The sequence below is a fragment of the Puma concolor genome, chromosome D4, assembly GCF_028749965.1.
Source record: "Puma concolor isolate L17-30 chromosome D4, mPumCon1.1.hap2, whole genome shotgun sequence".
In the NCBI taxonomy this organism is placed as follows: Eukaryota; Metazoa; Chordata; class Mammalia; order Carnivora; family Felidae; genus Puma; species Puma concolor.
This window is the reverse complement of record NC_141679.1, coordinates 26940855-26955506: the sequence shown is the minus strand read 5'-3', so window position 1 is coordinate 26955506 and position 14652 is coordinate 26940855. Positions and strand designations below refer to the sequence as shown.

The 14652-nt window shown below is 41.3% G+C and overlaps 1 protein-coding gene across 3 annotated transcripts in view; it reads right to left on the bottom strand.

The window, feature by feature from the left end:
* NAA35 (N-alpha-acetyltransferase 35, NatC auxiliary subunit) overlaps positions 1-14169 on the bottom strand; it is a 102309-nt gene extending 88140 nt beyond the window's left edge. The window contains exons 1-3 of one of the 3 annotated variants that reach the window (XM_086685118.1): positions 14041-14169; positions 13048-13176; positions 1572-1605 (exon numbers count right to left, since the gene is read on the bottom strand). In XM_086685118.1, the coding sequence (XP_086541244.1) occupies positions 1572-1605; positions 13048-13171 (158 nt within the window). In that variant the 5' untranslated portion in view covers positions 13172-13176; positions 14041-14169. Of the gene's footprint in view, positions 1-1571; positions 1606-13047; positions 13177-13585; positions 13740-13909 lie in introns of those variants that run through there. The other 2 variants (XM_025931563.2, XM_086685119.1) reach the window with 2 other exon arrangements.
* Between the last annotated feature and the right edge of the window lie 483 nt (positions 14170-14652).

The window sequence follows — 14652 nt, the reverse complement described above, 5'->3', positions numbered from 1 at the left end:
ATAGTGATGATATCTGAGCAAAGAGTAAGCATGGGGGACGTGGGGGCAGTACAATGGGAAATTTTTGCTTCATCTCTAATGTTTGAATTCGTTTAAAACAAAGTATCCATTACTTACAAGAGAACAAAAACAAGTTTTTAATGGCACAATTAAAACCCTAGACCAGTGAGGGGCGCCTGGGTGGCGCAGTCGGTTAAGCGTCAGACTTCAGCCAGGTCACGATCTCCCAGTCCGTGAGTTCGAGCCCCGCATCAGGCTCTGGGCTGATGGCTCGGAGCCTGGAGCCTGTTTCGGATTCTGTGTCTCCCTCTCTCTCTGCCCCTCCCCCATTCATGCTCTGTCTCTCTCTGTCCCAAAAATAAATAAAAAAACGTTGAAAAAAAAAAAAAAAAAAAACCCTAGACCAGTGAAGTACTTGCCTAATTAGTAAACGCTCTACAGAAATTATAGCAGCATTAAATTAGGATTTCTCCATTCATTCAACAAATGCTGAGCACCTAATATATGCTAGACGCGGTTCTAGGTTCAAGTGAACAAAACAAATTTGCCTGCCGAGATTCCAGAGAAAGGAAACAAACAGTAAAGATAAAAAGTTACATATATGTTAGAAGATTGTATAGTAGGGAGAAAATACAAGACAGCTAAGGGAGAGATAAATTACAAGAATATAACTTTAATAGGTGTTCAGGGGAGGCTGCTGACAATCATGTTTCCTGGGCTGAGCCTAAAACCTTGGGGAAATGAAGACCACTTGGTCCCTCTTCAGCTGTCTTCTCTCAAATCTTGTTCCACAGTGAGGAGTCACACTCTTTCCTGGATTTGTTTGTGGTATGGTTTCGTTTATCTTTCGTAGAACCGCCTGCAGCACCAAAAGGATGACCCAGAGTGGTTCTTAGTGTGGTCGATCCCTGGATCAGCACATCAACCTCACCTGGGAACTTGTTGGAACTTCAACTTCTGCGGGGTCCCACACCAGCCCTAAAGAAGGAACTCTGGGGGGTTGGGCCCAGCAATGTGTGTTTTAAAAACCCCTTGATGTCTCTGATTCACATTAGTTTGAGAAAAATTAAATTTCAGGATCTACTCCTGCTCCTCAAATGTCCCATCTTGGCCATTAACTGATTTAACACTTCACATTCCTAATTTTGAAATTGAGCCTGGCCATAGTACGGGAATTGAGGTTATCTGCGGGAGTACAAATAAAATCAAGCATCTCCCTTTTTTCGCCTTTCCCAGGATTCTCTCATCCAGCCATTAAATCAATCATCGTTGGTCATCAACCAGCCTATCACAGATAACACAAAATCTGTATCTTTTCCTCAAGAAATTCCATATCCTATACATCTAACTCTTAAAGAAAGGACCATAAATCATAGTTTTACCAGGTACAACCATTTCATATCATAACTAAGGTCAGCTGCTCCAAAACAGCTCACCAAGATTAAAAATAGATTTCTAATTCATTTTATTTTTACAGCTTTGAAATGTAGTATTACCCAGGCCTCAAGGAATACTATTGCACACACACAAAAAACCCAGAAATATTAAACTACGCTATTTCAAATACTTACAGCTTATCATGAAGCAGTTCTCCCAACTTTAATTCTAAAAGAAACAAACAGAAAAATCCTTTGAATAACACCATCTTTATATTTAAATTTTAATTCTAAGAAAAAAAAAAGAAACAAAACAGTTTTGTTTGAAAATGGGCTTTCATTACTTTAAACTTCATTTTCTAAGAAATTATTTCTACTCCATTACTAACATAATGCCTTCTACACGATGAATATTTAATCCCTATAAATTGAACTTTTAATAATTAGCAAGCAACCCACCACAGGCCACAAAAATCCAATCAGAATTACCAACCTCATTTTAAAATATCACTAGTAAATTTCCCCCAACTATGCTTTTTCACAGAACTGACTGCTGTTTTTTAACTTTCTTAAACCACTTTTTTTTTTTTAACGTTTATTTATTTTTGAGACAGAGAGAGACAGAACATGAACGGGGGAGGGTCAGAGAGAGGGACACACAGAATCTGAAACAGGCTCCAGGCTCTGAGCTGTCAGCACAGAGCCCGACACAGGGCTTGAACTCACGGACCGTGAGATCATGACCTGAGCCGAAGCCGGCCGCTTAACTGACTGAGCCACCCAGGTGCCCCTACCACTTTTAAGTTGTTTCTTAAATCGCTTGGGGTCATAATCTAACCTTTTTTTGTCCCAGGAACAGTGTCAAAGCTACTTTTTAAAGTTTCATTTTATTTAGGGGCACTTCAGTCGGTTGAGCGTCTGACTTCAGCTCACGTCATGATCTCACGTTCGTTAATTAAGCCCCACATCGGGCTCATGCTGTCAGCCTGTCAGTGCAGAGCCTGCTTCAGATCCTCTGTCCCTCTCTCTTTGTCCCTTCCCTGCTTGTGCTCTCCCCAAAATAAATATAAATATAAAGAAAAAAGAAAAAAAGGAAATCCCATTTTATTTAAATGTAGAAAACACCTGAGTAAACAGCTAATCAAAACAGTATTCATCCTCTATAAAGCAGTTCTCAACTTTGGCTTCATGTTGGTATCAACTCTGGAGCCTGTGAAAATCCCAACATCCAAGCAGCACCCTAAACCAATTAAATTCTAGGGGTGGCCCCTCTGCAATGGTTTCAAACCACTACAGGTAAAATCCCAATGTGCAGGAAAGGGGAGAACTACTACTGTAACATTTTAAGTAACTTAAATATTGATGGTCAAATCCGGTAAAAGATGCAAAGCCCCAGTTTTCCGAACTGTACCCCTCCTACTGATCTTAAGTTAAAGAACATTCATTTTTAACAATTCCAGGTAACAAAACAGATAAATCAATGAGAAGCATATCAAAAACCACAATATAGTATGACAGAACATAACAGCAGTTCTCACAGATGGTCTGGGAACGCAGGTGTCTGTAACATTAAAATTACTTTCACAGTAATATTAAAACATTTTCTTTTTCATTGTATTGACATCTGCACTGATAATACAAGAGCAACAGCATAAAGGGAAAAATAAAAAAGCAACGAGGGCTACACTGCTTTAGCTTCACCACAAATTAAGACAGTGGCCCCCAAGCTAAATAGTGTATTTTTTTACCTCCAAGCACTTGCAGTTAAAAAGACAACATTTTTAAATGTCACTTAAGTCCTTGATGAAGCAGTAAAATCACTAATCTCAAGGCTGGGACCAGGGTGCAGCAAGTGAAGCATTTCCTGTGAGAAATTTAAGCATGAACTCACTTTCAGGTAGTAAGTTGTTTTTGTTTTTAAGTTTACTTATTTTGAGACGGACAGAGGGAGAGCATGAACAGGAGACGGGCAGGGAGAGAGAGAATCCCAAGCAAGCTCCACATTGTCAACACAGAGCCGGATATGGGGCTCAAACTCACAAACCATGAGATGAAATCAAGAGATGGACTGACTGAACCACCCAGGTGCCCCTCAGGTAGTGAATTCTTAAGTTTTCCACCCTAGGTGCCTCACTTCATTCTAGTGCTGGTCCTGATTTACCTGATTAAGTCTCAATCTTTGAGTACATCTTTTAAATATTCTATTTGACAAAATAGGAAATATAAACAAACACGTCTGCTGCATATCAAAGTAAGCTGTTATTGTAAGGAAAAGCACTTGCACAATTACAATGGAACACCATTTTTACTTGAAAGAACAAATGACAAACTATACTTATTCAGACTTAAGAATATGCCATTTTCTTGGAAAGGAGTTTGTTGCTTTAAGAAAAACTGAAATTTTGTGTTGCCAATGATAAAATTCGAGCTTGTAAGCAAAACTTAGAATCTGGAGAAACGTATCTACCACTGTGAACCTGATAGCTTCCCAATATTAAAAAAGACTTTTCTGATAATAGTGGTAATATTAACAAATGTGCTTTTCAGTATTATATATCAGCATTTAGAAGATATGCTGAAGTCAATGAACCAATATTTTCCAAATGGAGACACACGTTCCAAAATTAAGCATTCCAAGTTCAAGGCACACCAATGGATTTTAATGTAACAGAGAGAATGGAAAGTCCACTGATAACAGATCTTCAGATTCCATATCACAACTCATCTTTAAGAAACTACCACCTGTCAAGTTTTGTTGTACTGTAATATCAAAGAAGTATATCCACAATTATCTGAAAAGGTTCCTGTTTTTCAACTATATATCTGGTGAGGCCAGATTTACCTCATATACTTCCAACAAATACAGACAGATTAGCAATTCAGATGCCCTCTATTACGCTGACATTAAAGAGATTTTCAAAAATATAAAACAACTCTAGTCTTGGAAGTTATTCTCTTTTGAAAAATAATTTATTTTTCATCAAAAGACATATTAACATGGAATGGGTTTATAATTGTTTTTAAATCAATTGGGAGGTATTTTTAAAATTTGTTTTAAGTTTTAATGAACATCTATATCCATATCCATATGGAAACACACAATTTTTGAGTGTAAAGATATAATTTTTAAAAGTATAATGGGGTCCCAAAATCAAAAAATTTGAGAACTGCTGTAATAATTTATCGAATACTTATGGTAGATTTAGGTACCAAATAGCTTCACCAAACTTAAAAAGAAAAACACTCCACAGACCTTGAACCAAGTCACTCTGTGCCTTGGTTTCCTTATCTGTAAAATGAACTGCTGAACTAGCTGACTCTCAGTATGGTCCCTTAGAACACCAGGAATCAGATCACAGTAAACTATAGGTAGGAAGCTTGAAAATTTGCTCAACTAAGCAGAGTGCAAGCACTTTTACTGCATGATCAACACCTGGACACGGAATCATGCTCTTCTACAGCACTACAGACCTGAGTAGTCTGGGTCTTATCCAACTATGCAGCAGTTCTGAAAAGACTTAGCGAGAAGGATAATGTTTTACATTTATCATTAGCAGTCAGAGCAATGACATCATAACATATCATGTAGTCTCTGGACTACTAATAAGAGAATGAGAGTCAAAAAGGCAAGTTAACATCTTAGTACTACTACAGAAATTGTTTTGATCTTGCATGCTGTGGGAAATGTTCTTGATGATCCTAGGGATTACAGACGCACCAAACCACTGAACTAAGTTAACACGATGATTAAAAAGTAGTTACTTCTACTTTTAAGTTAAAGCCTTAAATAGGTACAGTAGTACATAGCTTAAACCACTCCAAGCAAAGGAAAAAATTAGATATGAGGAAAAATTGATGATTCAAATTTTTTGACTACCTTGACAATCATCTTTTTCTTTTATCCTCACTCTCATATAAAGTATGAATGGATCTGCTGTGAGAGAAAATTTAATTCAACTTTGTGGGTCACAGAATCTCCTAACATTTTACTGAGGACATCATTCATTTTGCCTTGGAAATGAACAATGAATCATAACTTGTGGTGGAATTTGGGTATGCAGCAGTTGAAGCATATGCTCATTTGGATGAAACGTTATCTTGCAAAAGAAAAACACGCACCTATGTGACAACGCAAATACATATACGTTATCATCTTATAAATGAGATCATGTGTAAACTGACGTTATAGATCTTTGATAAAATTTCTACCCATAACGTTGTAAATGATGGTTAAGTTCCCAGCTAGGATCCTTATGAATACCCTACTGAATCTATGATATAACCGAAATCCAATACCACTGTAATAGTAATATTTAAACAAAATGACGGAGGTTTACCACTGGGTAAGGGTGGCCAATTGAACACAGGCAACTACCTTTAATTCCCTCCAGAAATTTCATTAGAACAACCAAAGGAAGTATGTATGTGTGTGTTTGTGTTTTAAGAAAGGTATACACTCCAAAGAAGAGAAACAGGTACAGAAATAGTGTAATAGTACAACTTGGAAACAAAAAGACAAGTAGTTTCTTAGCAAACTCAAGAAAACCGAATCCTAAAAAGCAGGAGTGAAGAAAGCCCAAAACATGACTTACCATTTGCCTCTAAAAGTACAGATAAAGGGAGGCTAAAACATGGAACTGAGCAGACAGCGCAGAGCCCTGTCCTAATGTACAGAGCAGGACAACTACCCTCCCTTCCCCACACGTAACACTGAAGACTTTCTGTGAAGAGGGGGAAAACGTCCCCAGGGACATAAGGTTACCTGAAGGCCAGGGTAGAACACTGGAAGGAGGGGGCATTAAGTGAGTATGTGAAAACCCCAGATCTCTTCCCTCACTTATCTGTTAAATCACAGGCAGTCAAGTCAGAGCACCAGCACCAGTCAAGTCCACATCAGTAAGTCCCACTCAAAAATTCAGAGCTTCCCACTGGCTTTTGGTCTCCCACCCTCAGACAACAAAGAAATCTTAGGTATCTGAAGTAATCCTCAAATATGAAAGATATAAAGGAAACAAACTTGAAAAACAAAAAGACAAGTTGGCAGAAAGACACTATGTAGAGGAAAATTCAAAAGAACTATTATCCTTAGATAAAACGATGCAACCCTGAAACAAAACCAGGACATTTTACTTAAAAAAAGGGGAGGGGGGAATTGTTCTGAGAAAAGAAGTCTTAAAAACATTACAGTGGAAAAGAAAAAATCAGTAGGTTTGGAAGATGCGAGTCTTAGTCCATTCAGACTATTGCAACAAAAAATACCATAAACTGGACAGCTATAAACAACAAACATTGATTTCTCACAGTTCTAGAGGCTGGGAAGTCCAAGATTAAGGCACCAGCAAATATCTGGTGAGGGTCTACTTGCTAGATAGCCATCTTTCTATGGTAACCTCAAATATCAGAGGGGACTACACCCATTCATGTGGGCTCCACTCTCACGATCTAAGCACCTCCCAAAGAAAGGTTCAGTATCCAAAAAATAGTATCCTTTTGTAAGGAGAATACAAAATAATGAAAGAAAGAAAGAAAGAAAGAAAGAAAGAAAGAAAGAAAGAAAGAAAGAAAGAAAGAAAGAAAAGAAAGGAAGGAATGAAGGAAGGAAAGAAAGAAAGAAAGAAAGAGAAAGAAAGGAAAGCAAGGAAGAAAGGAAGAAAGGAAGAAAGGAAGAAAGAAAGAGAAAGAAAGGAAAGAAAGAAAGGAAAGAAAGGAAGGAAGGAAGGAAGGAAGGAAGGAAGGAAGGAAGGAAGGAAGGAAGGAAGAAAGAGAGTAATTAAAGAAAGTTTCTTAGAACTGAAGGATCAGACAAGGTAAGAAGACCCCAGAGTCATCAACCAGGCAAGCCACTATGAGAGGTCTGTATAAGAGGTCAAACAGAAGACTCTAAAAGGTTACATAGGAAAGCTCAGTTATCAGAATGTCATCAAACTACTTAATAGCAAAATCAGAGCAAAAACATCAATGGGTCATGCCCTCAAAATTCTTAAAGGTATCCAGACACACTATGTTATCAATAAAGTGGGAGGATAAAATAAAAATATTTTCAGACACCCAGAGCCTCAAAAAATTGTATCTCCCATGCATTTTACTCAAAAGGAGAAAAAAGATACCTAATCTAGGGGTGCCTGGGTGGCTCAGTCGGTTGAGCGTCCGACTTCAGCTCAGGTCATGATCTCACGGTCTGTGGGTTCGAGCCCCATGTAGGGCTCTGTGCTGACAGCTCAGAGCCTGCAGCCTGCTTCTGATCCTGTGTCTCCCTCTCTCTCTGCCCCTCCCTCACTCTCACTTTGTCTTACTCTGTCTCTCAAAAATAAATGTAAAAAAAAATTAAAAAAAAAAAGATGTCTAATCTATATAAAAGTAAGAAACCCCAGGCTGATGATCTCAGGATCACACTATGTACAAAGCTTCAGACTGGAGCAGTAAGAGGCTCGAGGAGAAATTTCTTCAAAGAGATGAAAAACAATACGATGTCTGAGGTATCTGAATGTCTTAAGGAGCTTAAGACAAATGAACAATCTAAGGTAGAACTAATGATAACTACAAAGATTCTGAATAAGAGTTTTTTGTATATAACAAAACTGTGCGGGAAGGAAAAATAACAGCTTTACTCTTTGACTCCACAATAGGTAATATTTGCTTATCCATAGTGTAGCTATAACTATATGGGTAGAGGTACATACGTGATTTCAAATTGGGAGTGCGAGGAATCAAGAAATAACAATAGAAGCATGCTATCTATAATTATGAATACTGGAATAACCACCTCAAAGACGGAAAGTGGTGAGTTCTGAGGACACCTCTTCTGTTAACCAAACCTCCCAACATAAAGGAGGATATACAATACCCACCTGATTAAGAAGAAAATCTGATAGATGCATTCAACAATGCAGAAGAGCCCTCAAAATGTATCAACGGTCCCACTCTCTTCCCACTGCTTGCTCTATGTTAATGCTAGTTGTTAGAGGTGTTAAGACATCCGGTATCCATATGTTCCTTTCCTGAAGAATCCAGGGTCAGAAAGGGTAAATGATAGTTGAACATTCTTGAAAGTTATCTAAAGAGAGTGAACTATGCAGTACTATCGACATTTTGTGCAGAATAATGACTTCTTTGTGGGGGCTACCCTGTGCAGCATCTTTGCTGTGTACCCGCTAGACACCAGTAACAGTCCACCCCCCCACTGTGACAACCAAAAACATTGCAAGACACTGGCAAGTGTTCCTTGAGGGGCAAAATCATCCCTGGTGGAGAACTGCTGATCTCAAGTGACCCACAAATACCAGCGCTGCCCAGTCCCCATGCCTTACGACTGAAAACACTCTTGATAGGATGGAACAAGGAAAACATAATTTTCATTTCCAAAATCAAAATCACCTAAAGAAAAAAAAATATTTTACAGGGTGCCCAGATCTTTCACCAAGACAATTTCTATCCATCTTTTTTTTTTTTTAATCTTTGAATAAAGTGCTAACAAACAGCAAATTCCTAGAACAATGATTCTCAAATTGGGGTTTATGAATTCAGCAAGGGAGGAATCTATATTTTTTCTACGATAATTGTTAAATGCTATATAATCAGTTCGATAATTTTTTTTAAAAAGATTACAGAAGCATACTGCAAACCAACTGGATAATAAGGTTTATAATCAAGTACTGCTACAATTTCAGTGCTCAATCTTATGTTCATAATGAAGCTAGTTTCAGGCAATCACCCAAAATGATACCATTTAATGTAATGCAGGGGTTCTAAAACTTCTGAAGTAGGAGATCCAGATACTCTGATTTGAAGAAACACGGCCTTAATATATTCATTCATTCTTAAAACAAATATATATTAGGCACCTACAAGTGTTCTAAATGAGAGAAGACAATATAGAAAGGAAGAGAAAGAAGCTTAAGAATCCTAGGTTTTGAAACAGGGAAGAGAAATCAATAAAAGGAGTCTTCTGAAGAAAAGTAATGGGCAAGACTTGAAGAAAGTGGACGGGAAAAGAGACCTTAAACAACAGGGCCTCTGAGAAAGACAGACTAATGACGAATGAGTGAAGCCATCAAAGACATAAGAAGATGGAATGACAGGAAGGGCCCATGTCTTTCTAGACTAAAGCTCAAAAAGATGAAGTAATGATAACGAACCTTGGATTACCTCCGGGTTCTAGTCACCTGAAGGTATCAGCATCCTAGGAGAGGCTGTTGGCTATCCACAGAGTGTGTGGAAGAAGGGAATCTGGTAGGTAGAAGGAGCAACGTACGTTTTATGATCTTCTGTGTTTAAGTGAAATTTCTAAATTGAGGGTTTGTTTATATTCAGAAAGCACCTAACTTTAGACAACCAAATGAAATACGAAGATCAAAAGCTTTTTATAGGAAGCAGAGATGGTTTGAATTCGGCAAAGTTTCCTGGAGAAGCAAAGCTCAGAGGTGTTATTTAGATGAATATATTATATATCAGGCAAAGTAACAATAATGGCACCATATATTCAAAATAATTTCAGGGGAAAAAAAGCCAAGGGCCTCAATGTCAGATACAGGAAATGTCAAGGGAATGTGTGCCCTCTGCCTAACAGGAGATAAAGGAAGTGATGAAAGTTACAATTTGATCCAGAGGAGTTTGACGAGCCACTAAAAGAACAAGTAGAAATGTGCATGAAGAACACTGTGATCACTATGCAGATTGTTTTCTCAGTACCAAAATAAATAAGTAAATCACCATAGTTTAGCCAAATGCCATCACAGTGTTACTGAAGAGACCACTACAACAGTTAAAAGGTATTAAGAATATTTGTTTTAAATTTAGTCTTCTGAAAGTTGCTAGAACAGAAGTCTAAACTAAATTGACGCCATGGGGGTGCCTGGCTGGCTCAGTCAGATGAGTGTCCCGCTTTTGATCCTGGGGTTGTGGGATCGAGCCCCCTCAGGCTGTGCACTAAGTGTGGAGTCTACTTGAGATTCTCTCCCTCTCTCTCCCTCTACCCTGCTTCTCTCCCCCAACACACTCTATTAAAAAATAAACTGAGGGGCGCCTGGGTGGCTCAGTCGGTTGAGCATCCAACTTCAACTCAGGTCATAATCTCAAAACTCATGGGTTTGAGCCCCACGTCGGGCTCTGTGCTGACAGCTTGGAGCCTTGAGCCTGCTTCTGATTCTCTCTCCCCTCTCTCTGCCCCTCCCCCACATGCACATGCTCACGTGAGCTCTCTTTCTCTCAAAAATAAATAAACATTTAAATAAATACAAAAATAAATTGACATCATGAATCTGATTATTTCAGGAAGAGAAAACAAATTATTAATACCACAGGTTCAAGAACTGCCAACAGCCTTTAAGTCCTAAATCTACATTAACTTTTTAGTTTCAAGAATGCCTCGGGGCGCCTGGGTGGCGCAGTCAGTTAAGCGTCCGACTTCAGCCAGGTCACGATCTCGCGGTCCGGGAGTTCGAGCCCCGCGTCGGGCTCTGGGCTGATGGCTCAGAGCCTGGAGCCTGTTTCCGATTCTGTGTCTCCCTCTCTCTCTGCCCTTCCCCCATTCATGCTCTGTCTCTCTCTGTCCCAAAAATAAATAAACGTTGAAAAAAAAAAAAAAAGAATGCCTCACACCTGTGACTCCTGAGACAAAGCAAGAGCTAATTATGGAAGATTTAACAGAATGGTTTGAGGTTGGCAACAAAATGACATGCTACCCCCTCTCAATCCCCACTGAAACAGGTATTAAACCATATTGCCTATTCAAGGTTTCTTCCATGAAGCAGCGAAATTATTTACTCTTCCTCAAACATCAAACTCTCACTAAACTCTGGCTGTAATGGTTCATCTGTCTAGAATAATTCCCTCCCATCCACTTATAGAAACTCGATCACTCCTTTAAAGCCCAACTCATGCCTTATGAACTTCATAAAACCTTTCCCATTTAGGTTCAGAATGACAGCCCTCTAACATAGATCATTTAAAAAATTAGTGCAGAGGCACCTGGATGGCTCAGTCAGTTGGGCATCCAACTTCAGCTCGGGTCATGATCTCATGGTTTGTGAGTTCAAGCCCTGCCTCGGGCTCTGTGCTGACGGCTCGGAGCCTGGAGGCTGCTTTGGATTCTGTGTCTCCTCTCTCCCCCTCCCCCACTTGTGCTCTGCCTCTCTCTCTCTCAAAAATACATAAATGTAAATAAATAAATAATCAGTGCAAAATGATGGGTATGATCCACTTAATAGTTTAAGATCTCTAGGTACAACAATTACACTGTAACTTAGACTTCTTTTTCTCTCCCTTGGATACACAGATACGAGCAGTCCCCCAATTAGTCCCAGTGTAATGTTCTTTCCACTATCTCACTTACGCATACTTTAACTGGACACGTATCTCAAAACAGTGGATGGGCAGGCACATGATTTATCATTTTGCTTATATTCAGCTGGCTCTCTTTCCACCTTCAGCTGCTCCAAGTCTCTACTCTTCCTCTCAAGAGCACTAAACACTCCTCCTCACCAGCATGAGAAACAACTCATTCAGTAACGAAACAGAAGCCGTCCAGGTGTGCATCCCTCCACCATGTCTCACCATCCACTTAGAAATATGTTTCTTCACCAATCCTAACCTCAGTTCCTCCTGTCTCAGTATGTCCTTATTCTATACCCAAAAGTTAATTTCCCTACCATGTTCTTGATTTCATCCTCTTCAAATTCAAGCTCTCACTCTACCATTTGTTTCTTTCACTTTTCAGTCTCTCCCTAAGGCTCCTTCCTCTCAGACAACAAGTATGCTCATTTCTCTCATCATTTATGCCTATGCATTTATTAAACTATTACAATGTACCAGAAAATGTTCTGTGTGCTAAGACTACATCAAGATCTCTGCACTCACAGAGCTTACATTCCAGTGGGGAAGGTTGACAATAAACAAGAAATAACTGAAAATGACGGTTTCTGACAGTAGGTTAAGCATTACGATAAAAATAAAACAAGTAATTCAACTGAGGTGGAGTTGTACAGAAGAGAATGGGGCTAACTCTGCTTAGACCGGTTGTTTTGAGAAATCCTCACTGGAGAGGTAACATTTAAGGAGCTGGCTACGTGAAGACCTGGAAGCAAAGGAGTTTAAAACATAGAAAAGGAAATATACAGACGTCCAAAGGGAAACTGCCTTGGTGTACTTAATGACATAAAAAGGACCTTGTGACTAACATAATGAGGCTAGTGGGGCAGTGGTACAAAAACGAAGTCAGTGGTAGGCAGGCACCAGACATACAGGCCATGGGGACAGAATATGGATTTTATTCTACACAGAACAGGAAGCCACTGAAGGCTCTTAAACAGGGAATGATGTGATTCGATCATTTACAAACCTCAAACATACAATACTAACATCTTTAGTTCCATACAACTCATGTTTCCACAGTTTGAAATTACTGCCATGTACTCTCCACTCTGTTACTTGAAGCTAGACAAACTGAAGAAATTGCTTCAACATCTGTATTTCATGCGATATCAAATACCGACTGGCTTTGAATGAAAGTTAAAATCAGAAGGTAGAGAATGAATACGTGTGGTTAACAAACTTGATAAAGCACACTTACCTGTTGATTTCCTTACATTTAACGAGTTAGTCCACAAATCACAATCAAGACTGTATTTTATCTTTTCCCAGATTTTGAGCTTCTAATCCAAAAATTCAAACTCACCTCGACAAGCTTCTTCAAAATCTTGGGTTATGTCCACCCAGCTTGTATTGCTTTTTTCCATCTTCTCTGGTATACTGAGCTCCCATCCTGAATCATCATCTTCTACAGAAGCTTTCATGACCATAATGCCTATAAAATTAACACTGGTGTAAAAGAGATTGTGGGTTTCAAGGCAAGGGTATTTTTGCAATCCTTGTGTGTTTGCTGAAGTACTCGATGGAAGTCTTACTAAATTGCCAGACCTCATCCGAGTTTGAAGATGGTACTGGAAAAAAAAATACCTTAATGCAACTATCTTACACGGACACTATCGCTGTTCATTTACTAATAGTCCAGCACCTACCAAGGCTCTAAGAGTTTGCCTTCCCACTGTCTAAGAAGAAAAATCACAAGCCGCCCCACCACTGGCCCCAACAGAACCAACTCCAGAGCTTTCAACTTTCCACACTGGCCACAAATGGCGAAGACACTCTTCACAGTCCCCTCCTGCAGCCCGGGAGCCCATGAGGCAACTACTCAAGTCAGGGTGGTCCCTCACCTGGCCGGAACTCTCTGGGCCGACCTGGACCTCCGCATAGCCTCGCACGGTGGGCATGGAGTGCGGGAGCGCCTCGCGGGGTCCAACCCACCCGGCCCAGGGTGGCGGCACACCTGAGGCGGGGACCCGCCCCACGTCCGCCCTCCCCGGGTCGGGTCAGCCCGGCCCGGCCCCGGCCCCGGCCCCACAGGGCACGGAAGCAAGGGCAGAGCTGTCGACGCGCGGGAGGGCGGGCACGCCCGGTGCCGGGTCGTCGCCCCGGCAACACCCGGCAAGGCCCGGGCCTCGGCGGGCAGCGGACTCGGGGGAGCCTCCAGCTCCTACCTGAAGCGCGGCGGGAGGGCCGGGGCCCCAGGGTGACCTGGCGTCCCAGGGTCTGCCACACGCACGGGGGGCTGCGACTCTAGAACACTGGAGGGAGGGAGTTTCAATGGCTCTGCGCTGGCGGTCCCTACCTACTTCTCCCGTGGCCGCCCGCGCCGCCACGCACCGTCCAAACCGCGGAAATAACGACGCCGCCTCTGCCGCCGCCGCCCCCTCCCCTCAGCCCTGCCCGACCGGCCGCGTGCGCGCATGCGTACGCCGGGTGCGCGCGACCCCGCCCCCTCTCCCTCACTCCTGGGGACTTCGCATACCCCGGCCACACCCCCTCCCTCACCACCGCCGCCGACGGCAGCCGACTTCTCTTCTCGCGGGATTAGAGCCAATCGCGAGACCGGAAGCTACCTTCCTTCTGCCTCAAGCCGAGTCCCGGGCAGTGGGCGGGTCCCGATGAGGGGTGGAGCCAGAGGGGGTGGTCTCAGAGCTGGCCCAGATGGGCTCCGTGGGATATTTTTAGAAAGGTACCGCTAAGGGGGGGGGGGGGAAAGCAAGGACAATATTTGTAGACCTTAGCAGTTGTGGCCACGCCGGAAGAGCCTGCCTGTGAATTTCATCGAGCTAGTGCTTCCTGACACAGGATTTATGTTTCCTAGAGAGCCTGGAGGTTTCTTGGGGGAAAAGAGAAACGAAATATCTAGAGTCAAGCCATTTTCTTTGAGACTTGTAAATATTTTACGTTTTTCTTA